This window comes from Bombus flavifrons, chromosome 2 (assembly GCF_040668555.2).
Source record: "Bombus flavifrons isolate JBK064 chromosome 2, iyBomFlav1_principal, whole genome shotgun sequence".
Lineage (NCBI taxonomy): Eukaryota > Metazoa > Arthropoda > Insecta > Hymenoptera > Apidae > Bombus > Bombus flavifrons.
In genome coordinates, this window is record NC_138443.1 from 14,885,981 (window position 1) to 14,913,233 (window position 27,253).

Below are 27,253 nucleotides of genomic sequence, written 5' to 3' on the forward strand. Positions count from 1 at the left end.
AATTCGCAATGTAAAAATTGTGGCAATCCTGTTTCACGTTGTTTTATGGGTGTTGTTTGATCAGTAGATTCAGCGATTGATTCACACTGTGAGGCCGTGTAAAAAACGCTGTCGTAACAATTCTTCGCTTTGGACTATAAACATATCGCGGTGCATCTGAAGGATAGCACTCGTTTCTGGATAAAAGAAATACGTGAAACGTGTTTGATTTATGAGAATAGACAATCGTCGTAATGTGAAAGTTGCTTTTCTCGACTGAAATTATTGTTTATACTTGATTTAGTTGCTTATAGGCAAGCTTTGCAAGGTGTTTATAACGAGGTGTACCTCTTGCTCAAGAATGTTTAAGGAAGATTTCGCACGGCTGCGTCTAACAGATCAACAGCAATCTACGCGAGATCAAAAGAAAATATTCAAAAATAGTAACGAAACGTTATTAAAACAGTTAGGCCGGCGTAATTCCGATTATATGTCGAACGTTGATCGAATTCGCAAATAGATTGCAATTAATCGAGTTTGCAAACGATCTAGGGAGGCAGTATGATTATTTTAAAGCGATAGCCGCAATTAACAACGAAACCGGGCGACGTTGTAATTACCTGGCTCGCGGATCTAATCTGAGATCTACACAAATATTTCGTATGATTAATAATAATTGCTTATCAACTTATTTGTTTAATTATTTAGGCAGACGCGAGAGAAAAATGTAGGAATTATAGTAGAGAAATTATTAGAGCGATTAACATCTAATGATCGTCTATCAATCTATCAGTCAAATCGTCTATATAAGTTTTCAAACAAAGAAGATAAAATACTTTTAGAATTTGTTGTTATACAAAATAGACGTTTGTTTTATACAAGAATATACATATTCTATTTCTTTTGTTAGATGAAAGATTTATACGAAGGCGAACTATTCGCACGATCAACATCTTCGAGGACCATCGTAACAAGCCTCTGAAAATATGAGTAAATATTATCTCAACGTCTACCTCGATTTAACAACTTGCGTGTTACGTTCACTAAACGCTATACACGAAACATTGCTTCCGTTCTAACAAAATACACGATTCTTTTATTTTATAAAATTGGCCAAAATTTTTAATTATTCGGATATGCCGAGGTCATCCCTAAAGTACTTCCCACTTACTCTGCGATAGTACAATCATAGGAGAGACTACGAATAGCCTCAACTAAAAGTAAAAGAAAAACGACAAGATTCCTCTGGTTTTTAAATCGATTAATTAATTATCTTGCGGCGAAAACAGAGTATCACATGGAACCCGAAGAATGGATAAAAGAGGAGAACGCATGGTACTTATGTTGCCGCATTAATTCTAAATATAACGAGACCTGGTTAGGGGACGATGCGCTATGTAGAATTAGTCCCTTAATAATGAACGCTCTGCGGTCATTAAACATTCACAAACATCCCCTAGAGGATACGCGACCGTAATACAGAACCTGAAAATTCCATTTACCAATAGACCCATACTTCGTCCCCTACCCTCGGTCTCTGGTCCTTTAGAGACATCTCAATGTTCAGAAGTCCTTTGCCATCGAAATTCATCCTGTTTGTCAAATCTGTCGGACAGAGGTGGGAACATGGAATCCTTAACTAGTAGCTTTTCAAATTATTCCATGAGAAACTGCGATTCTATGTCTTTTTATGATATTTAATATCTACATTCGAATACTTGCACTGGTAAATACAGGATATTCAATTAATCTGAAAAAAATTATCGGAGCAATGAATTATACGTAACGTATTTCGAATTAATATCGCGAGATGTTCCATGTACATGTGGACAGTGGTGAATTGTAATCTCAGTGATATCGTTTCGATCGATATTGAAGATAAACGTTGGAAAGTTCAAACGTTTGAACGTCATCCGGCGAATAATAAATTATTATCCCTAGTTAATTAATCCGTGTAAGATTATAGGTTAATTAAGCCACGCCAAATGAAAGATAAATCTGCCAAAGCTTCCATAAACCAATAATTGTGTTCTTAATTGACTTTCGAGTTCACAGAGCCCCGTTTATTCAAAGAAATCAACTGTAAACGAAAAGATAAAAAATGCAAACAATATGTAACTATAAAATTAAAACCGATCATCAAACAAAATAATTTCGTTATTATTGAAGATAAATCACGAATTACAAAACAGCAACAGTGAAACTCCTCCTTCTATAAATTTAATATATCACGTACATGTGATTATGTTATCTTGTACGAAACCTTCTAAAATTTCATTAGGACTCTGACAAGATCCGATTATCACGATTATATTGGTTTCAAATTTAAGGACAAGGCTGAAAATATAAAAGTTACGAGATATTTGATATAAATACGTATTTCACAGAGACCATCAAAATATTTAAACAGTCTATCGTCCATTATATATGTTTCAACGCAATTATTTTTAACGCTTATACGCTTTCAATATAGCTGTTCATTCCGCATTCTAATTTTTTACTAGCTGTATGTTTACAATAAATTCTTGCAACATCTATATATTAGATTTTCCGAAAAGCATCTTTCTTTTACAAACCCGTCTTTTACAACGATGCGTCTTTATACAAACATGAAACCTAATCTGTCTAATCTTTCGATAGAACAAAATGGATCATACGTAATTCGATAAAATAATATAAAACGGAAAATATTGTTCATCCATCATTTCCTAAAAAACGAAAGAAACTTTCCGGACAACCTAATATATCTACGCATACCTTCAAATTAGTTTCAAATTTTACCAATGTAATCACGCCAACCCGCGTCTCGTTACATGCTAATGCAATTCCAGAATTTTTCATATAACCCACACAATATATATACGTTTTCTATAGTAAAATACTTTCATGAATCACTGTAATCTCGCACGACATTTATCACGAAAAATATCATGAAACTTTCAAAGTCTCATTCATCCGATACTTTCTTTTCATCTTTTTAACATATTCCAACCTTTTCGTTCAGCGATTTGGATCAATAATCCTGGAGAAGGGTAGACGAACGCGGAAATCCATGACAGCGGGTAACTGCTTGAAAATTTTACCTTATTGACAAAACGTGTTTGGCGGGTCGATTGACGAGTTCGCTGCAAAGACCTCTACGACGTGAAAAACGGTTCGGTATGTATCGACAGTTTGTAATACACAGCGTCAAACCGCGTATTGAAAAGCAGACCATAAAGAAATCGATGAAACTTCAATATCACCAAGATTTTAAACTTAATCTTTGACTTTCGTCTAAGGTTGATATTTTCCATTAAAAAATAGATATATTAATATGAAATACATTATATTACATTTATTAAGCTTTCTAAGCATGAATTTCTTCTCGAATCATGTTTCAGCTTACACAAACTTGGTTTATGTATAATTCAATTTAAATTAAGTTCTAAACTTTATATTAATTTAAAATACTTTGAATATGTTCGTTGTTACAATAGCTTTTTTCCGAGATACTTTTAATATTTCGTCATGGAGACGTTCGGAAAATGGAAGACCAATCTTTATTCTTTCCTCCTTTCGTACACGTGTCGAGAATATAAAATAGCAACTTCTTCTGCGAAAAGAACTGACGAATATGCGTGCAACACCACGACATTCATTTAATGAGTTTTCGTCATCGAATTCAATTTATTTCTACAATGGATATATAGAATCGACTCAACTAATTTGTCTTTTATTTTAAGCGATAAACAAGAAGATAATGGATCAGCCATTGTTTACATACAGAGTTTTCACAGTGTAAAAAACAATTGACAAATTGTTTACACCTTTAATTACGACAAGTCCTATATTTGTTCTACGTCGATGTAACAAATCGACATCATCTCCAACCCCAAAAATACTAAACCTCCGTGCCCTAATAGCCTACCATGAAAAGAGAATCGTAGAAGCTCCATCGCGTGAAAAATTAAACCGAAAGAATCAATTAAACGACAAACACCAAAAGGAAGTAAACCGAAAGTATCGATTAAAGGATAAAGTAAAGTTCTCATGCGATGGATACATATATTTTTCATCGAAGAATGCACGCCGCTTTTACTTCCTATTTAATGAGCCAAACAGTTGAACGCACAGAAATTGATGGAACTCTACCTTCGACTCTAATTCCCTCATAAATCGAGTACCTATAGATTAATTGAGAACGTGATAAACGATGTAAGTGCCACAAGGGAAAATTTCCAATAGAAACGAAAAAAATTTTTTCTGTTAATTCCACTACGTATAGGTGCCATTTATCACTCGAACGTTATTGACTTTCAACGTTCATCGCTTTTATGGATTCGCAAAACATATATACTCAAATGGTATACCCACATGTATAAAAAAATGTCGTGAGTGAGTTAAATTTATTTATTCGTGTATTATTCATTCGTCGTATACTTAATGATGTACTCATCTATGCTTAGTAAATTATTCTATCAATGAGTCGAATAAATAAATATTCCTGTCGCTACGTTTACCGACTTTGGACGACTGATATTTCTTTAAAGTACAAATTCCAACATTCGTGAGAATGCATGTTGGAATAACGAAGGTTTTTTTTTAATGTAATGTACATCGCAATGTACGTTAAATTAAGTAAATATACATTAGTATAGTGTACGTTGACTAAGCCGTGTATTGCAAAAACACATCAGTAGTTCAAAGCCGATTTTTGCGAGCATTTATAGCAATAATTGCGTAACTCGCTATATATACATGAAATTTCTATGAAAATCCTTTCCTCAAAAAGAGTCGTCCTCTTTTTATTTTCCTGACGTTCCAGTCATTTACTGCTCGTTCAAACTTAGTAACAAGAATTCTACTTAACAGCAGCAAAATTTTCAAAAAACATGAGAACTAACATTCAGATCAACGACGATTTTATCCTCGCAACGAGCAACCACTGTTTCGAGGAAGGGTGACGTTTTTACGTATCATCAAGAACAAACAGCAACTATCGAACAACTTTTGCACGCGCAGATATGAATCCGGAGCATTAATTAAACGCCAAAATATCCTTTACGATTCGTTCTGCCTCTCTAATTACAAGGGCAAACGTTTTTCCCTGGTAGAATGGCACTTTTGCTCGCGGAGGAGACGAGCGGAACGCAAGTATCGCATTCTCCTGCTAATTCCTGGCGTTCGTAATTCGATTGCGAATGTTCGTTATCCAAGAAGCGAGCCAGAAATAGCTCGATCGAGGGCGTGAAACTGCCACTACATTTTCCACTGTCTCTCTCTCTCTCTCTCTTTTTCTCTCTCTCAGCCAGCGAAAAATCTCGTTTCAATCACAGCCTCCTCTCTTCCCATTTCTTCGCGATCGATCGTTACTTGTCGCATAAATGAAAAAAATAAAAAAAAAAATGTCTTCAGGCTATTTGCCTGATCAAAATACGGGATAGAGAAACAAATTACGAATCGAAAATCATCGAGTTAATATCTATTCTTGGACGCAGTCGAAATTCCATGACGGAATATTTTTATGAACCGTAGGAGAAGAAAGGTTTCAAATCGCACCCTTCAAAAGCTGTTTCCTGCTCCTACGAAAGAAGAGAGACAAACTTTTTATCCGTACGTATTACAAGAAATTGTTACATTTCCCAAAAAAAAAGGTGCTATTATTGTACATCTAACTATAAAAACTCGCTAAAAAAGTATTAAAACTGCTATTATGTTCATTTTAAAATTGAAAAGGAGAAAGAAGACTGATAAAATATGTTGTAATAGTTTCATTTATAATTTAATACTTTATATGATAAATAAAGTACACATTGCCATTATTTTCAGGCAATCAGAAAAGAATTCATGCAATTTAAAATTCAAAGTCAGCATCAAATGTTCTCTCAAAGGATACCGTAAAACTTCTGAGCTGGTTCGTATATCTAAGATTTGAACGAAAAATCACGAATTGTTTGTTTCGACTGGTTTGATAGTTCTGGCGTCAAACACTCGTTTCTAAATACGAGTTAAGTTTTGCAAGTTAACGAGTTTCTAATGGGCCAATAAGAAATCGACGGGTCTCGGTGTAATCAAATCACAGGCAATCGTATCGTAATCAGTCTCTGCCTCTAAATCGTGTTTCCAAAGATACAGATTAAGTTTTGCCAAGACTTCTCTTCTTCCGCGAAACTTCACCGTTTCGTCAATTTTGATTCAAACGAGGCGGTGTAAAGTTTCGAAAGTTGAAGAACCCAACCTCACTGAAAAAGTCCTCTGACGTACTTCGATCTAGTTTGATTCTTTAACTTATCGAGTACCAACGTCGGATTAACATTTTGTTTGCAAGCTTTTTTAATCAACACGTATTATTAATTTTTTTTTAACGTGTCTTCTCTTACTTCGATACGTACTACAATTATATGAAATTTGAAAAAATTCAAATTACGATAAACATTATTCTTTGTTAAATCATGAAAATTTTCATTGCACATTTGACAACTGTAAATTATCTACGATGAGTCTCGCAATTATAAAATTTTCGATTCTTGTACGTTGTCTTACATATTTTTATATGTTGCTGTGATAAAGAACGTTCTACCCTTTTCTTCTCCAAAAATAGATTATATTCGCCAAGAAAAGGGGGTAAAAACTAATTCATTTCTGTTTCGTAATTTATTATAGAAACCAGTAATATAACCGAATATTTTACTATACAAAAAATGAATTCAATAATATAAAGTTAAAGCAGTGACTTTTATAAATTTGACTGTTCAATTTTGCACGTCCCTAATCAAATTCTATCATATCTCGTACTTTACACCTGTGTAAAAATAAAAAATTTTAACGTGGTTCGATATATTAGTTTTAAGACCCACTGTATTATCCTATACAATACAATGTATAACGTTGATAAAGGCCAATATAATATTAATAATAACTTCCTTAAGTAAATCAATATTTTCTACAAGATATTATTTTTTAATACACTATTGACATTGTAATTAATTATATTTCAAAATAAAAATTATAGTCGTAACGTTCCTATTTCTCAAAAAAAAAAAAATTTACGGGAAAGCTCTTTTTATTCGAGAAGTGGAAGCTGTACCAAACTCTAGAGAGGCAGTCTACTTTTTATAGAATTTTATACTTATGTTAGAACCACGACTTCAGAAAAGAAGGAAGATATCGATGAGTATATTTTCTTTTCTTTTTTCTTCTTCACATCTTTCAGTACCGTTTTGTATACGCAAGCTTTATGCATTATTTCACTACCGTTTAGTCCCTCAATGGGTGTCGTTATCGTCATTGATAAATTCGAACAGCGGAGAAACGCTTTCGATGAGCTTGTGGAACAAACAATTTACGGACCGAAACGAATAAATATTTAGAGATCGAAATAATTTATGTTGTTTAACGGAGTTTAAACGTTCTCTTAACTCCTTCACCTCCGCCGATCTAACTTTGGACTGGTGAGAAGTGATTGTTGCGATTTCTGGTTTCATTTTTTAGTTTGATCTTCCTTTCCGTTTCTTCCATCGCGATACGGTGAAAAATTGTTCGAGTTCTGCTGAATGGGACTGAGAGAAAGAGAATTACGATCGAATAAAAACTTTCTGTCCAAGAAGACAGTAAAGAAAATGCACAGTAACTGGCCTTTCTACCCTTTGAAAATTGTCATTAAGCGAAATTATGAGTCGATTCGCGTGCATTTTTCTTTTCTATGCTCGCTGCATTCGACGAATAATTTCAATAACTTCAAATAACTGTAACTTCTTTGTCATTAATATTTTTATTTTATTTGTATTTCAGTTTCCTATATATCTTCCTTTTTTTTTTGTTGGTGAATTATACGTTAAAAAACAATTCTAACTTTAACGTCTTTTTTATCGAGATATGTTAACTCTTCGTAGGCAACCCGAGCCATTTACGCACACAAACGAAATTTCAATCATAAATTTCATCGAAGCGAATTTTTATCTTTTATCCGTCTTTAATATCTCGCAGATATTTATTTTGCATTAATGTATTACCATACGAATGAGTTCTTTGATAAATGACAAATATTTGCAAGTGGTGTTAAAGTCCACCATTTCCTCCGAGAAAACAAAATTCCTTCGAATCAACAGGAATCATAAACAAAACTTACGCATTTCATAATGCTATTATCGTCTTTCGAAGCAAACAACAGTTTACGAATAAGTAGACAATAGCGGATTGTTGCGTGGAGAAGATTTCAAGAAATCTGTTCACGTAATCTAACAAAGAGAAACTTGTTCTTAGAGAAACGTACCCTTATTAGAACTGCTGTTATTACGTCGAAATAACAAGGTCTGACAGTGATTTTTCGCGACACTGCAAATAGGTCGTCTATTTACGTATTTAAATCGCCCGTAATGAAGGGGTTAGGCGATTTATAGTTGGAAGTAAATGCACCAAGGCAACGACGTTCGATAAGAATAAAGCAATAATAATTAGCCAGCTTCTTTACTTTCTTCTCGCACAGAATTCGTTTAAATTGCTAGAATCTTCGAATGTTCGTCGCTCGAGAAATTTGATAATCGCTTTGCCACTTCGTTTAACTAAATTACCTGCTAATTTCTACGAAAATAAACGTCTGATATCGTAAAAGCGATTTATCATGCTGAATAGAAAAAGACAAACAAGTTACGTGTATTATTAAGTAATTCCAAAAATTGAATTTTTCAGCCGTGTCTGATTTCTGATCTGATTTCTCACAGAACTTGTACGGTAATCTAGTGAAAAATCTCGTTATCCGACATCATTTGGCTTCCACAAAGGACGAATTTCGAACCGAGAAGCTCGACGTTCTAGCAAGTCGTAGCAGCGACCACAATGAACCATATGGTTCAATTAAACACGTCGGAGTTCTAATCAACTTCTCTCTCTTGAATCGTTGACGTCTTAATCTTCCCGAAATAGAAAAGCCTGATCGAAGCTCGAAGCAACAAAAGACGTGGACATCGGGCCGTAAACGTACAGGCGGTAAAATTAAATTGCCTTCGATTAAACTGCTCGCGTAAACTGCACGAGAGAAAAGACGGAATCGAGGAATTTTATACCGCAATTCTTTCTTTCTTCCCTCTTGCTTTTCGTCTTGCGTAAATAAAAATAGCAGTTTCCAATGTTGTGCTGTAATAGGTATTAATTTTGACATGATTGCTAGGTTTAATAGAATTTAACAAGAATATACAGAGTAGAACTTTAAACACTTTAAATCCTCTGTCAGGTGTAGTGGATTGAAATTGCCCTTAAAAGTTCTTGCAATGTGTTTCTCTTTTTCCTAAGCTCTTCGCTATAAATAACGTAATGGTAGAGTATGTCCGGAAATGAAAGCTGATAGTTTATTTCATAAGTAATATATGGGTTTTTCCTGAGAATCGAGTTTAAAATAATGGCCTTTCCGTGGTAAAAGTTCCATAAAAGTAGAAAGATAACTAACGATTGTATAAAATAAAGCAAGGTATTACGTTACGTAATAAGTTCGTTCGCCTTTCGTTTTATTTTAAGGAATATTATAAAATTGTTATTCGCGTTGGTTATTGTAGCCAAATATATGACATGTAATATAAATAAATAATGTTTCTGATTGTATCGTTTGATGATAAAGTTCGGGTTTACAATATTTGAGATTATTGGAATATTTACTGCACGGTTAATATTGGAATATATCGTTGCAATGTTTTCCAATTTGTGAAATTTGGTACGACCAATATTTAATGAATAATCATTAGATAATTCAAAGAATTTATAATATAAATACACAATCTTCTCCATAAAAGAACAAATACTTTGAGGTAATGATCAATTACTTAAACCCATCATTTACAAAGAATAATAGAACTAAATAATAGAACTGCGAACTCATTACACAACTAAATACATCACCGATCAATTACAGGGAACAGTTGTTTATCTAAACGATAGTAATATCGAGGATGTAAAAGCAATAGCATATCTGTTATAATAGATTCGTGTTTAGTATGCTCCGTCAGTTAACAATGTCGTTACGATGTACTAACAATAAAAGATACTTCTATTATATACAATTAATCACACATTGAAGCAAACGTGCAGATTGGTACATCTCGTCGAAATCATGACGCAAGCATTTCTCATTTTCATTTCGAGTTCTGAAAGCTACAAAAACGAAATAATCATTCTGCGCGTTAAATGTTAGCGTTTCGATTCTTGCAACACCCGATGTAATCACCGTGTACTGACGGTGTAACAACAAGAACAGTTTGACAAACACATACAGCTAACAGAAGAGAGGCCGAATAAGAAAGAAAAAGTGAAGCGTGAAGACGACAATGATAAAACTAAAAATACAGAGATACAGAAACATCGATGATACGGTATTCAAGTATACGGAACAAGGGACTTGTTACATTCACCAGACGTACCCACCCTCTTGGAGGTCGAGCCTCGGTGTCAGGCAGCAGAGCCGTGTACCTCGTCTGCGCCTCGGTAGGCAGAACGATATCGACGCTCTTCGACCGTATATTTTGCTGAGGAACGGTCAACGTATCGGCATCCTCGCCATGTCCATTCTTGTTATTGAAGCAGGAGTCCACGGATGCAGCGCGATCCCTTTTCAACTCCGGAACGGTCAAAAAGATATCTCTGACGACGAACTTGCATTTGCTCGAGCTAAGATCGTGGGTCGATTCTTCCTCGTCCTCGGTCGAGCTAACCACCGTCGGAAGCTCCAGAGGGTACGACGTTAGAGCTTCTTGTCGAGCAAGTTTCGGAGAGGAGATCGACCTCCTACGTTCCCTGCCCGGAAATAGACCGCCTCTGACCTCGCTGATATCGGACATTTCATCTTGCACCACCTTAGGAACGACCTCAGGGACCACTGTATCGGGTGGTACCGTCGTTTCGGACACCACATCGGCAACATCTGGCTCTTTCTCGGTAAACGTCGTTAACGTGACTCTAATTTCTGGACTAGCTTCGCTCTTATCCACTAATTCGGAGTCTTCGTCCTCCGAAGTGTCGTCTACTACATCTGCTTCGTCATCGAGATCTTCTCTCGACGAGGGATCATCCTCGTCTTTACTAAGATAAAGATTTTTATATTCTTCCACGCAGATACAGTGGTAGCATCCAGAGACCTGAATCGTCGGTGTCTCCGGACGTCGAACGCTGCCAAGAGATTGTTGACTGGAGGAAGATCCATAGCTCCGTTCAGCCACGTCGAAACTCTTGGACCTTTGGCCGCTGTGCAGTTGCGGCACCCTGAGCGTCGCGGATCGTCTTCCACGCGACGAATCTTGGGACCTCGCCGGTGAACACGAGGACGACGAGGAGGACGTGGTCCTGGTCGATCTGCCGTCCCTCGCATCGTCCTGTCGTTTAGCTTCCAATTGGATCTCGTCGAAGGAGGCCGACCTGACTTGCTTCGGTACTTCGAGACTCGACTGCGACTTCATTTCCGCTCCCGTCGGGGTGCGCGACCTCTTGAAGGTCGAACGCAGCCTCTGCATTCTCACTTGGCAGCTATCTGCTGAAACTTGACTCGTTCACGGAGAACGACAGCTCGAATCTCGACGACCAACACGACGAACCTCGTTCTTTGGCCAGTTCTTCCTCCTCCTCTTCCTCCTCCGTCCCGGCGGCCGCGCTCGAACCCCGATCCTCTCGCTTCTGAACGATCGTCGTCTCGCTGGGAAGCTCGATGATCACCTCGTTACACCTCGGCGACGAGGAAGCTGCCTGGAGCTGCCCGCGACCGCACCCTTCCGCCACCTTCGACTTTGCTGCCGGTCTGCAGCCCATCATAAGTTACGTCGACGTCCGTGTTTAGCTCTTATGCCTCCGAGATCCTTCTTTACAGTTTTACGAATCTTGTGTGTACTTCTCTGAAGCTAACCGAAAGGCTGTTTTCTTCGCGTTGAATGTCTCGTATACACTAGTTTCAATGCTTTACTGTGATCGTTTAAAGGTGAAGAAAGTTTCAAGCTATTTCATCCTCCATCCATGCAAGATTGAAAGATGTAAGATCGACATGGTTGATTGTCTTGTGCTTACCAAGTATCTCGAGTATCGCGGTCACCAGGTATATACACAACAATTATTTTAAGAGAAACGATTGTCTGCCCAGTTTTTCGTTATCGTCATTTCTTCATCGTACACTGATTCAGTTTCCAAAACAATTTTTCATAGCAATCACTGGTCTGATCGTAGTAACGCTATCTTCTGAAAATGTTTCTTCAAAACGTTTGATCGTCTCTGGTAAATTATTTTTCACTTCACTATTCGCAGTGAATCTTCCCATCTTATTTGAGGAAAAAGAAGATGTCGATTACGTATGATTTATGTCCTGTTCGATACGAATTGTTTATAACGACTGACAATGAGTTATTTAAAGTCACTGTAACCTTGATTCGGCGAATAAATGTTCGATTAATTAATGTCCATGGTCTTGAAGAACTTCATATAGACGCAAGGTCTTTCACACGACCCCCCTTCGACGATGGATCTATTCGCTAAAATTACATTTCGGTGGAGAACGCGTCCGATGCCACGTGGAAACGACAACCGTCGATCCGGCGGCGCAGCATTTGCAATTTAAACTCCTTTCCTCGTCCGACGGGATTTCCTCATCACCGCTTCCAACGATCATACCGTCTCAAATTAAACGCACCATCTCCGATGCGCGGCAAAATTAACTTTATTCAAGGTTGTTCCTCTTAGTAGTTCATCTTGCTGCTATCTCATCCTCATTCAAGTCGCTTAAACACGTACAAACAACAACGTCTCCTTACTTTGTGAACGTAATTAACCAAATTTGCATAGTTTTCAACAATTTCTTACGGTTCTTAATTTTCTTGAAACGTTAGAGGGACAGGTAAAATGTCTGTATACGTTAACCGTATTAAAAATACTTTTGAAGTAATTTCCACGACAACGTGGTCAGAATCAAGTTACCTCTACAACTCCATTCATCCCAGTCACTCGTAGATCCTACCGTCTTAACTTATACCTCTCGACGCCAACAAAGTATCAATAACAATATCGTCGTCCAACGTTTAACACCGTGACGAATACAATTCTCGACACACCTTATAAATCCTTCAATGATGGACGTTTATCCTTCGCTAATCCAATATACCTGTCTTTGTGTATATTTTTCTCTTCCGTGTAACGCCTTGAATCATCGAACGAGTTAATCGTAGAGACACAGCCCCGAATCGAAGAGCGATATTACACCGATAATCAATCTTTAGCGATGCTCGACCCTTGGTAAATGAACGTTGGACGTCTCGTTACCATCGATCATCCACAAACGCTCCATTTGCCAAAACATCATTGAAGCTTCATCGCGTATTAAATGCGAATTAGCGTCTCAATATCACGACGTTTATATCAATTAAACGCTTGAAACGTCAATGTCCACGCTGGGATTACTTTTTAATTGTTCTGTTACGCCAACGTTATACTCGGTTATTACGTTTATCCTCGATTACTTCGGTTAAACGTCGAATCTTCGATCTTCTCTAGAGAGGTTTGACAGAGGAAGTGGACAAGTGATTCTCGGGTTGATGGACCGGCGACGAGCAGCACATTGGTCATCGACGCGTGAACCATAGTTGAAGGTCACGCGTCACCGTCCGGCAAGAACCGTCGACGACCTCGGCGAACCCCGATACACGTGAGGTCGTCAAACAGCTTCGCCGAACGAGCTTTTGCCTCACTTTCTCTCCGGTTGACCCTCTCCCACGCTTGTCGAGACTCTCTCCTCTCGAGTGACTAGCAGCATCGATCGGTAGGCTGGCTTTCCAGCCCTGTAACTTAATTTATCGGCGACGTTGTGGTGATATCGTGGATTGAAATCCCATATAACGGTATTGGGCCGCGTATACGAATTACTCCGGACTATGTCGATCCAAAGGACGTTAAGATATTGCCCTAAATTATCTCGGTTTCGCCAGGTTCCTCGATTTACCGGTTCGCCAACCTCCAGCCATCGTTACGATTCTCTTATATTTAATGCTCGCGTCGCTCGCTCCTGAATATCAAACCTGAGTATCGTCTCGAAAAACAATGTTTCTATTATTTTTCCTTTCCAACTGAGGAAGTACAATACACACTATAAAGATCCGAACGATCGAGCAGATAAAACCTTGCGAGATCTTGATTCAACGATCGAGAAGATCACCTTGTTGCGACTTGTCAAACGATAGACCTCGTGATCTACCTTTATCCAAGTATTTTCTCCTGGCAAAAACAAGCTCGAAACCCAAAACTGGCTCCATGTATCTCGACAGTCCTGTCTTTTCCAAACGACTCTCTCTCTCTCTCTCTTTCTCTCTCTCTCTCTCTCTCTCTGTCTCTATCTCTCTCGCCCTCTCTCTATAACTACTCGAACATCGCCGATGTAACAATTCTTTGAATCGGGTGAAACACGATGTTGAATCAGCGCGGGCCGAGTGAAGAAGCGTGCACGCGGTCGCGCTACGTACTCGCGACTGCAACGTGTTCTGTCTGGAAAAAAAGATCAAATTGATCCACGATCAGTTTGAATTCGTTCGTTCGGTCGGTCGGTAACGCGATCGGTTTTCGATAAAGGGGCGAGAAAAAGTGAAAATGCGTTCGCGGCGAGAAAAAGGAACGAAAGGAACGAGTTACGCGCAACGTGTCGCGAGACAGGATAGACTGATCAGACTAGTGACCAGGGCTCGGCAGTGGCGGATGCTACGAGAGGTAAAGTGGGGGTTAACACTGGGCTCTCGTCTCCGTCCAACCCTTGTGTTACCCTCTTGCTCGCACCCTCCTAGCCATCGTCGGTCAGACATGCGCCCTCCGACAGATTCCGTCTGTGCTCGTGTACACGAACACGCGAATGAGGAACGCCGATGGCACGAACGACGAATTGGAGATTGCGCTACGTGGCTGACTATCGGGGAAATGTGTGACGTAGGAAGGGCAGACACGTGTGAAGCCTCCTCTCTTCTCTCTTCTCTGCTTTTACAGATATTTCCACGCTGTGCTCGTCGTCCGCGTCTTTTTAGGCTCTTTCCTCCCGTTTCTCTCCCGTTTTCTTCTTTTTCGTCGCGATACAACATGCTTGTGGACGGTGAATTTTTGATCCGCTGGTTCCGCTCCCGGAACCAAGTACTCAGTCACAACAGGTTTTTAATCACCTTCCGCGAGCTTCCGCGGTAATCTGACGGGATTTGTATCACGGAAGGGTTGAGTAATTTAATGGAAGAGTCAAAGGTCTTTATCTTAATTTTGCTTTTATCGAACCATACGAACCACGTGGCTTTGTGTTCTTGAGTTGGATCGCAGGTTTAACAGGTTTAACGATCGACAACATTCGACATTAAAAATTAGGAAATCGAAGAGAAAAAATAAAAACGCACGGTACGTTAATGTCATGAAGTTTATTTTTACTGAAAGTTAACATGTATCTGATGAGAAAGTCGGCTTTTCACTGCTTACGCGTGTCCGCTTACCAGCTGTTCTTAGAATGTTTGTGTATTCGAGCTTAACGGGCTCTTTCCATTTTCAATGCTGTTATATTAAAATGCTTCCTTTTAATTGTAAAGCAACCTTATAATTTTCAAAATCAACAAAAATGTACTTATCGTGTCTTTCCTCCCGTGATTTTCATTGTTCGTCAGCGATGAAATACGTGTACAAGATTTTTTAATTAGCATATTCCGAGACACGCTTTAACATTCGATAAAAAGTACGTAACAGTAGAACTATTTCTTACGCAATTACAATTTTATTATTCCTTCGTGATAAATTCTTAACTATCGAGATACATAATAGTTCGTTTTATTTTTTATTTTTAAAGCAAACATAATTTCCAAAGCTTACTTTACAACAAATACCACACACTTATATCGATATATTTCGTATCTTATATTCTATGACAGCCTACTATGTCGTACGATTTGATGGACAACGTGCTTCTTCTTTGAATTTCGATTATAAATGTATTAAACAACTATCTTCGATTTCTTATAACGTAGAATTCTTCGATCAAATGGAACATCTTGATTCCATAAATATAAAGTCCTCAGACTCAAGAAGGTTTCTTAATTTCTCCGATTCAAAATTCTGCCATTCGATATCTTGAAAGCTGTTTCTTCCATTTACGATTCATCGATCAAAATTTCTTGATCCTACGAATGTATCATTCTTCGATCGATCACACACAAGATTATAGCGTCATTCGCCGTACAAATGATCAGCAGAAAAGGGCAAACCGATACAAGTCCAACTTTCCAAACATAAGACTCTCCGAGACACATGGTCGATTTATCAACCGTAACCTTCGACAGTTAAAAATTTATGGCCGAAACCAAGTGTGGGTAGCGCATTTACGCATCACAAATTATTAACCAACACTATTAAGCAACTTATGAAGGAACACTATCGAATTATAATAAAATTGCATAAATTCTTTTTTAATCGAAAAGATACATACGCTGCAACTGAATAAAAAATTTTAACAAGACGAGTTATGTATTCAGCGAATATGAACATGTAGATAATAATGTGATAAAAGTTAAAAATTCCTAACACGGTGAATCTGTGATCTAGTGTCGATCTGTGGAATCTGACTCGTATCCTAACTCAACGCCCAGTAACATTTTAAACGGTTTTCTAACAATAACCGTTATCGAGATTCCACAATTTTAATTAACTCATTAAGGACCAACCAATGCTTCATCGTAATGTTACGATTATTCGATTGTCCGAAAAGTGTTTTTCTTTCGCGAATGTGTTTTTTACAACAGTGCACCTTCATACAAACGTGAAACCAAGTCTGTGAAATGTTGCGGTGTTTATCTCAACAGAACAAAATGGATCGTACGTAATTCGACAAAATAATATAAAACAAAATTATTTTCTCATAAAACGAAAGAAATTTTTCGGACAACCTAATACATCGATTCCTTCGTATTCTCTTTCATAGCCATAGCTGTTGGAAAATATTATACTATTTGATAATATAATCTGCCTGAAAAACATCGCAAATGAAATGTTGCGTTAACGCAACGTTGGTCCGTGATGGGTTAAAAGCACAGTTCTTCTCCGATAAAATTATACGTTTACAGCGACCGTGTAATATGACGAATATTGTGTCGAAGAAGAAATGAAATGATCGGACAAAAGATAAAGATAAAGCGTTCTTTTGGTTCATTGGAAAAAAGTAAACACAGACAAGGGTCGTTGTGTCGAGAAATTTATACAACTCCATCACCGATTAAACAGTGTTTCTTACAAGCACCACGAATAAGCATTAGGACTAAAGGAATAATCGAAATAAGAAGCGAAACATTTATTCAATGGACTTTTCCACGTTACGCCCCGCTTAACGTCGATGATACGCGATAAACGAGTTGAGAGTAGCAAAGCTGAGTCACGCTGAAACGGTTGAATATTGTTGTGACGAATTCATCCTTTTTTCTATCGTTCGCGAGGAAAACAAAACGATTTACATCGACGATTTCAAAAATATCATAGCTGCCATTGTAATTTCACGTTCAACACACCGTTATCATTATCTGACAGGAAATTGAGTCCCCTTCGAGTGAAAACATTTTCAAGTTATCCTTTAGCGTGGAAAATATTAATCTTGTCGAGTGCAATTTTTATTCTACCACTGATCGAGAAAGATAAGTATGAGGCACTTCTCATCGTTGGTCGAAGCGAAGCGCTGTTAAATAATAACCAATGTCGATTACTATTTGCTGCAGCATTTATGCCGGGTATTAGTCTCACCTTTTATTCGCTTGCATTATTCAAAGCGGAACATTGTAGCCACACGTCTATGCGGAATAATCGATATGACCGACTATCGCCGAGAAATGATTTTTTATTGACTCGAACAAACGAGCCGTCCTCGCCTCAAAATGGGCAACGCGTATTATTTTTCTGTCAATAAAAATTCTAAGTGGAAACAAAATTCCTATTTCACGCTATTACCCTACAGCAGGGTATTTCTCTCCGCGAGAAATTAGTTTCTTCGAATGCTATTTATAGACAATCGATCGAAACCAAGAGTTTCAAATTCGTAGCTTGATTTGTGAATGACATTTTCATGGAAAAAATATGAAAGAGCGCGCGTGAAGTTTTACGCCGCTATCGGTAAGAATCGATTTTGCACGGCACAGAATCTTTTGATTCTAAATGTAATGGATAGTGCGATCGTCGATTCTAATTAAAAATTAATCTTCCTACCCTTCTTCGGTCTGCATCTTACGTAATCGTGGACGATTACGACATTCTGAACTCGATATCAGCCTCTTAATTTCCTACTATCTGCATTTAATATCTGATCCATTGTACGTTACGATTGCACGGAGCGAAATTTTTTGGGATTCTATTTGTACTTGCAGCGTTGAGAAGGATTCTTGAATTCTGTTCGTGATATCTCCGATGACCTTTTACCATTCTTATTCTTTTAAATATATTATTTTCTTTAACTAAATTCAATACATCTATTTATTTATATACGGTAATAAATACCTTCATCGATATTTTTCGTACATTGTAACAAAATTACCGTACATTGGAATATTCGATAACATTTCGATTGTTACATCAGCTTTCATAAAAGAAATATGCTTATAAAACAGCCAATAAATGAAAAAAATGTAATATTGCTCGATTAATTTGATAATTTTCTGCGAGCTACGAAATACAATCATCGATGCGTTAATACTCTCTGTTCTCGAATATTTTAATGTTTAATCGGTCAATCGTAGCAACGCTGAAGTAATAACGACAGTAATCGGAAAAAATGTAAATCAAGATTATAAAGTCGAGTATAAAGAAAAATCTCTCGTTTAAATTTGTTTTTCTGCTCGTAGATATCCGTTATAGTCAATAAAACATGTATATTTGTGCGTTACTCGGCAAACTTCCTCCTTCGAAAAATGGCTTTCGACGATTTGTGAAGCAAAAACTAATTTAACGCTCGATATATTATACCTCGCAGTGTTCGACCTGATTCCATTTTTTTCTCTTTTTTTCAAAAAGTATCATCGTTACCGAAAAAAGCCACAAATTTAGTTCCCATACAAATCTATTTTAATCCTAGTTTCGTCACTGTCGTTTTAATCTCGTGAATGTCACGCGATACAGAGGGAACGCACGAAAAACATACAAGTTACATTAAACAAATTAATGTACGATTAAAAAAGTTAAAGAGAACATTTAAGAATTCCCAATTTCTCGATTTTAAACGTACGTTATCGGTCAATAGCCGTCGTCAGAATTTGATAAATCTTCGGAATAAAAATAGCAACAATTCCAAAGTTACAGACTATCTTTTTATTACGACAACACCGTTATATGATATTTCAGATCTTTTAACTGATTTTTCTCACGCGGATGAAGAATACGAAAAGTAAAATATACAAAACCATCTTAAAAATACAAGATGACTTCAACCTTTTGCAGAGGAGATAGTTTTATTCGCAGCGATAAATTCTTCGCTTAACGTAACCTTTCATTTCGAATATTTTCTTCGTTGTAACATACTAACGACCAACTCGAGCTTCGCGTGCTTGATCAATCGTTAATACTTCTAATAAACATATTTTTAAGAAACGTATTTATAAGAAGGAAAACGCATATTTTGATTAATTTATTGCACTTGGAAAATTGTATAACGCAATCGACCATCCACTCCAGCACAGTGGCAATAAAACATTTTGGACTAAAGCGTTCAGCTTCAAAAAGAAAAGTATACAAGTATCTTCCTATTCGTAAATTCATCTATGTAATAGCCTTTCTTCTTCTTTATTGCAGAAAATAATAAAAATAACCATTTCCATGGTCGTCGCAACAATGATACTTATAAAATATAAACACTTAATTTCTTAAGCCTGGTCCTACTTTCTGTACCATGCATATAATTCTGTGTTTCATCTAGCACGACATTTATTAAACATTTAAAGACTGTATTACATACGGACAGTGCCTCGATAACATGGAACGTTACATTTCCACAAATAAAAAAGGGTGCAACGTGTACCTTAGTCGCCAGCCTGTCGTGATCGGTAATTTGAAAACGTTCCTCGGAACTCTCAATTATATTTTCCTTCTCCTTTTTCTCCTACTTTTTAATATCGCCAACGGAATGAGTCAACAATAGCCGCGTCATACTTTGAGCAATCCACAAATCACGTGGCACGCAAGCTTTCCCAAGAAGTCAGGGATTTAAATTTGCAAAAATGTCGAGGCTGGCTAGGCGTAAGTTATGCGCATACGTAATACGCCGAACGTTACACCTGCACGATTCTTTATTCCCACACACTAGTTTTACCTATTTTACATGCCACCCCGTTTAATCCTCACGCACCATCGTATATTACGCACGAAGAGGCGGACTAGGCGCGTTCGCGATCCGCCACTCCCGTATATACACTGCCGCATAACAAGCCAGGAAGTAAAGTTCCGGAACTTGGTTCAAAATATTTTTCGAAACGAACGCGTGTATCGAACAATCGGCTTGCATCGTGCATGTCAATATCGAAATACAAATTTTCCATTGAAATAAAATACGGCGCGCGACAAATCGAATTACAAAGAAAGATTTGGAAATATTTCCACGGTAAAATAATTACAAACTGCGATGAAACGCGCGATAACGATTACGAATATGGTACGTGGTGATATTTGCAAATTCGGTAAAGCGCATAGTGAGTCTCGGACAAAATCGGTAACCGCAAGAACGATTCAATTACCCTCAATGGCAAAGCGCAAACTCAAATTTACGAAGCAACTTTGTAAGCTTCCCGAGTCGTTTAAGTCGTGGAATTTAATTAATTGCTGCGCGCTATCGTGAAACACGAAACATGCATAACGCATGGACGCAAGCTGCAAATAAAATTTTCTCTGTGTGGAAATTCGAATCGTCCTTTCAACTGTCTGTTACACCACATCCTAAATACCAATCCTTAGAACGATGTAGACTCTACGGCAAGACTTTCTTGTAGACTTGTACACTTTCTTGATTGTTAATCTCAAGTTATGAGAATTAAGATAACTTCCGTAACTGATTCAGGACTTTACGAGCTTAGAGATTTTTATTGATCAGATACGAGAGGAGTCCTACGGTTTCGTAGTGGTCAGAGGCAAATTTTAAGATTCCGGGTTATACAGTTTGTCTCGCAATTAATTGCGATAGCTTTTACGGCGCGTGTATCACGAACGTCGATATTATATTAACTCGAAACGGTTCGCCATGTTTATGAATGATTCTATATAATCGGTATTGTACGATACTTTAATAATTCGTACTATGCAGGTTTACGTCCTGGGCTCGTATCGTTCGAAGGCTGTGGTATCGTCAGGCCGGTAATTTTGCCAAGTTTTATGCTGCTAACGAATTTTATTTTCAAGCTATTTCTGTGTTTGAAATTGGCGTTCTCAGTTTCGCACGGGTTCTGGTTAATCGGAGGCGATTTAAACTGTTCGAAGATGAATTCTTTAATTTCTGACGTCCCTTCGATAACCACGTAATTAGAATTTTCGATATCCGACAATGAATGGAATTATTTTCTATTATCGACAAATTATGAAATCAAAATTCTAAACATAGAAATTACTCTAATACTATGAATTTGATGCACATAGTTAGATTTTCCATTTGACGATCTGACAGTCTAATTTCTCAGCGTTTGGTTGTTATCTCGAATTCTAGATCAATTTCTGTCTGTAGTAATAAACGGAAACGCAAATTGCCTGACGCTACAGATACAGCTAACACAAAGAATGTACTATAATTATCATAATTACGTCTCACTCGATTAACGTTTACGAAAGAGCATGTCCTCGCTCGCTATAATTCACGGGTTCGACTATTTAAATGTGACGACCTGTATTCTGTCTATCCTATTAGTTAATCCCGATTTGTCATTGTATTCGGTAACTGTACAGTAAAAGCGCATTCGAATGCTGAAATGCGAATATGCTTGCTCCATTCTCCGGCAAATCTCTCGATATAATTTAATGAGAAACTGACAATCGTTTAGGTATTTTCATCGCAAACCTACCATCGTGCTGAATAATTGGGACAATAAATTCAAGTTACCCTGTGAAATGGAACGGCTGCCCTTAACCATACGCTATTGATCATTCTCACAGTTGCAATTAAGTTCGATAAATGGTAACAAGCGTCTAATTCAAAGCGACAGAAGTTTCGAATAAACTTCCCAATTAAAAATTTGTTCGGACATCAGTGAACAGTAGATGATAACAGTAACAGTAATGATATGTAAGTGTACGATAATACGTGATAAATAATATCTATAAAACACCGAAGATCATTCAAGTAGAATATTACTTCCATGTGCATGTACAAGATGAATTCTCAAACGTAAAAGATATCTCTGAATTGTGTTTGACATACTGAAGCAGTTGGTTGCATTTCAATTTTGTCAAGAGATACATATCGAACACGTAGGTACAGAAAACTTTGACGAAATCCCTTCCATTGGAAAATGTCTGGGATATTGGTGAACAGGGAATAATATGCAGATACGTAATAACGAATAATAAATAATTTTCGAAATACCGAAGATCACGAAAATAGAATATTATTTTTATGTAACGAGGTGAAAATAATGTGCATGCCAAGACCGTGACAATTTGAATATAGTCGCGTATTGCGACTCCTCGAAGTATTAAGTTATGATTTTATTTTCTACCGGCATACGTTTCCACAATTCGCAAAATATAATGAATTTTTATGATAAATATCATTGAACAAACTTACACCGCTGTGCGCCTCAGTCTTATACATATGTATACACATAATATAAAAGATGAATTTTCGGTCGTAGATAATATTTCTTCATTGTGTTTTATAACATATTAGGTGTTAATAGTAGCCGTAACACATTTCGTAAAATATTCAATGAAAATGATTTCTACTACTACTAAAAATCACGTCCCACGCATTTACTTTTTTGTTCTCAATTTTCTAACGTTCGTTGCCACGATCATTACGACAAATGAGAGACGAAGCAGACAATAAACCGTGTTAAATTATATCGTGTAATATTTATGAGATTTAAAGAGATGTTTAATTCTAAGCGTTCGAATATGATGTTGCATTAATTCGATAAAATAAATCGAAGTTAATACGCATTATTACTATAACGTATGAATCAGATTTAACGTATGTATATTATCCATATTTGTGCGTAGAATTGGTAAGCAATAATTTCTATTCAAACAGAATCGAATCAATGATAAATTAAAGTATTACGATTCGATTGAAAATGTTCAGTAGCCGTTGCATCGAGATTACAACGTTAAGTATATCGATCGAGGGAATTTACGGTAATTTTCGCCTCTTTGTCGAATATTTGATTGGATCGACAGACACAGAACTGACTCCGGTCAGACAAGAATCCTTTGTTTCTATTTGATTCCCGTAGCATCCGTGTAAATCCGGATGAGAGCAAATTGAAGAGCAATTCTAATCTTCCATTCTCTGGAAACGTCGAACAAAAAAAGAAGAGAGAACTCTGAGTCGAATATAGTTTTCAATTATCCTCAACAGTTCTGTAAACGAAGTTTCAAACTCGCACGATTGCTAACTGTGTTTTTTGAACTCAAAAAGAGAAAAATCGAGTCAGAAAGTTAACGAAATTCAATGAAAAAGATCTTGTTTAATGTTGAAACTATGATCGACGATATTTAACGCGTTACATAGAGATAAAGAAATGTCGTTTCTTTTCTTTGCACTTTAAGTTTCTAGTTGAGATAATATTAAAATACTTGAAAAGTTTGAATAATTTCTGAACCATTCTCAGCGTTTTTTTCGTAAGTGTTCCAGTACTTATAGATGTGAACGTACGTAACAAAATATAGATTCTTTTAAGAGAAAGCATTGGTAAGCGCGTGTAATATCGCAGGCACATATTCGTTACATTTTTTATGCAATTTTAAAAGGCACGTTAAACTTATGTAACACAATAGAAGAGTCTAGAAGTGAGAAAACTCGAGCTAACGCATTAGGCTCATCGATGCATTCGCCATATTTAGAAAGAGAAAGAAGTTGCATTATAAAGCTTTCCTTAAAGAATGGCCTTGTTACCACCGTCAGAATCATCTGACTATTATTAGAACCTTTGCATTGGAAATTGTTTCGGCATTGAATCATTACGTTCTCTCGTATCTTATTCTGTTCGCGGCCGTCATTTATCGTAAGAGTCTAATAGTAACACTAGAACGATTAACGCACAAGTTTGTACCACGGAGATTAAAATGAAAAATATGTTAAAATGTAGAAAAAATACAATCCAAAGGAAAAACACACTTTTATTCTCATACAAGTAATAGAAATAGCTCAAAACTCGAAAAATGTATCAGCTATCGTAAATCCATAAAATTACTATGAAAAGTTATAAATTTGTAATCAATTTGATCACTGGCAATTCTAGTAAACTACCGCACATTTGAAAATAAAATACAAAGTATCTTTAAATACAATGTTTCCATGCAGGAAATCTCATGATAAACAAATATTAATTAGTTTACTTTAGCGTATCTGTTGGAAAAGGTTCACTCGCGCCGAATGAAATAAGGAGATAAATTTTGAAACTCCTCGCTGCTGAAATTAATTCAGGATATTACGTTGACACTGTGCAAAATGAAATTTAAGTTCCCTACGAATGCATCCTCGAATCATTTGTATATTTAGTACATTTCCGAACAACGATCGTACGTCATTCGCGCATAAATTCCAGCAAGAAATGCTCGTCAGATCGTGCACTTCTTAACCTTCGTAATTGTTCGTAACTAAGATTATACCAAAGAATGTCGTAATTTTAACATCTTATCGCGCGAATATTTATCGCTACGTCTTCGTACGATTACTAAAAATTAATTAATATGAAATTAAAACGACCTCTTCGACGATGCGAGGCAACTGATTAAAAGAAACAATTGCGTAGAAGAAACCTGAAGAAGCTTCAGCGACCAGTTTCAATTAAAAATTCTCTTAATTACAAAACTTTGTGATTTTGTACTTGAGAATTTTAGTAAAATCCACGATCACGAATCCAGCAAAATCTTCTATGAAAATATACTACGTAACATCGTTCACATTAATTCGCATTGTTCCTTTCAAAACCCATCCCGAAGTTATTAGACAATTAATCAGCAGATAACTGGCATTGATACCTTTGCGGTTCGAGATATATCGCGAGTTACGAGGCCCACACCCTTTACCTCAATGGCTCAATAACCAGTATTATAGCCATACGTCGCGTCGCGTCGCGTCGGTTCGTCCACGCTTCTCTTTAGTAACATGCGGCATTAGCTAAGTACACGTCAATTAGTCAATGCACTCTCACCTTGGTGGTTGGACAGTATTAGGCAAGTACCGGTACGTTCACGATATCCTCAATGGCTCTGGGCGTCAGCCATACGTGGCTTCTACTGGAAAGCTTACCTGTGGTTCGTACATGTATCCTTCCACTCTCGGTGTTAACTGTTTCGTTTCACCGGTTCGTTCGATCCTATGCGAAAATCTTGTCTAACTATAAATCTGTGACCGCAGTACTGTCATTGGCCAACGCCTTGGCCCGCGCGATCGCAGTCTACTAAAACTAAATATACACAAGTCAAACGATTCACTTCGTATAAATAACTTAGAACGAATAAGTAACAATAACGAAGAAATCTGAATAAACAGATATTCATATTAGATAGTAATAACGACACTGATAATTGTGAAATCGTGTTTCATCGTCCCCTAAAATCGCAGTATTTTTCAGAAGATTTTCATGTAATTCTGATAACAACGAAGACGTGTGTTTATGTGCGAGTCAAACAATTCGTTCAGCTCGCACGGTAAACAGCTCAGAACGAGCAAATATCAACAGACAAATATTTCTTATAATAATAATTAATAAATTTCGATAAGAATTTGAACGTATGTCGTCATTCCATTAACACATTCGCTACTACTAAAATACTCGCTACTACCCAAGCCTGAAATTGCATTCGTTTTCCATCGGCCTCTGTTTCAGATAACGATCTTTGTCTCGATATATTATCCGCTTCTTTGTTATCCACTCTAAATCGTTTTATCGAAACGCGCCAAAAACTACACTACAGCCATTGTGCCATTCGTTAAATACATAGCCTTCAGACGTATTAAATAATAGACACGCGCCGAAGAATTCACTCTATACAGGGTGTCCCACCTAACTTTATCACTTGCAATAACTCGCTTGTTTTTGATAATATTAGAAGACATTTAGAGTTCGATGTTTTCGAGGGCGACATTATTTGACGTTATTAGCTTTTCCGTAGGGGAACGCGTACATAACGTACGAAGGTCATCGTATTTGTTTAAATGGAATCATATAAAAGAAAAGTGTTGATCTATTCATGTCGAAACACTGTTAGCTTAGCTGATATTTTAACTTTAATTTGTCCAATTTTGTAGAACACACGAATCGATATTCTCACGTTTACGTTGTCTTTGTCTTTGATACGTTGAATTGGACAAATACTTCGTTTGTGGAGAATGTGTCCAGCTGAATAGAATAACGTATTAAAAAATATATGATCCCGTTTAAAAATACATCGATGACTTTCGTACGTCCTTTATGCGTTCCCCTACGAGAAAAACTAATCGTGACAAATTACGTTCCCCTCGAAACCATTTAGTTCGCTACCGAAACATTTTTCAACATACATAATATCAGAAGCAAGCAAGATAGATTGCAAGTGATAAAATCATACGGGACACCCCGTATATGTATCTAATTAGTCCATAATGCTTTTACCTCCGTTACATTTTCATTAGTCCCTGGCAATTAGCCTGCATTCGCTTAGCTTCGCGTATCACGATCGAAAATCTTTCGATGGCACGGCGATCGATAATTTCGCCCCCTGCTTGCGACTGCGATTTTTCATTTCCCCTCGTTAATAAAACAACAGTCACGATATTTATCTGAATGTTTGAACCGTTGCGTCGCGAGCGACTGGGAAATTGTGGCAGCGTGAAACACCGAAACGTTTCCGCGCTGCGTATACCAATTCCCTTCGTCTCTTTCGCAATTACGTCTAATCGAATATCTAATCGGCTCTATTTGCTATTTGCGTGACGAAATAGAATTGTCACGGTCTGAAAGGAAGCGTGTGCGCATGTGGGCGTGTGTGCGTGACAGGGTATTTGTAAAGGAAGGATTTGAATTTTTTCAACGCGAGGTGAATGAATTTTTATGTTTGGAGATTTGGATGAGAGTCGTGATTAATCGCGAACGGAACGAATAACTCTTTCACGTGT

At 37.2% G+C, this 27,253-nt stretch overlaps 2 protein-coding genes across 8 annotated transcripts in view; both read right to left on the reverse strand.

The window, feature by feature from the left end:
* rdgA (retinal degeneration A) overlaps positions 1-14,454 on the reverse strand; it is a 59,725-nt gene extending 45,271 nt beyond the window's left edge. For all 7 annotated transcript variants that reach the window (XM_069132443.1, XM_069132442.1, XM_069132441.1 and 4 more), the window contains exon 1: positions 10,372-14,454. In XM_069132443.1, the coding sequence (XP_068988544.1) occupies positions 10,372-11,453 (1,082 nt within the window). In that variant the 5' untranslated portion in view covers positions 11,454-14,454. The remainder of the gene's footprint in view (positions 1-10,371) is intronic.
* Positions 1-27,253, reverse strand: part of LOC138190033 (transmembrane reductase CYB561D2) — a 148,213-nt gene that overhangs the window by 97,171 nt on the left and 23,789 nt on the right. The window lies entirely within an intron of this gene.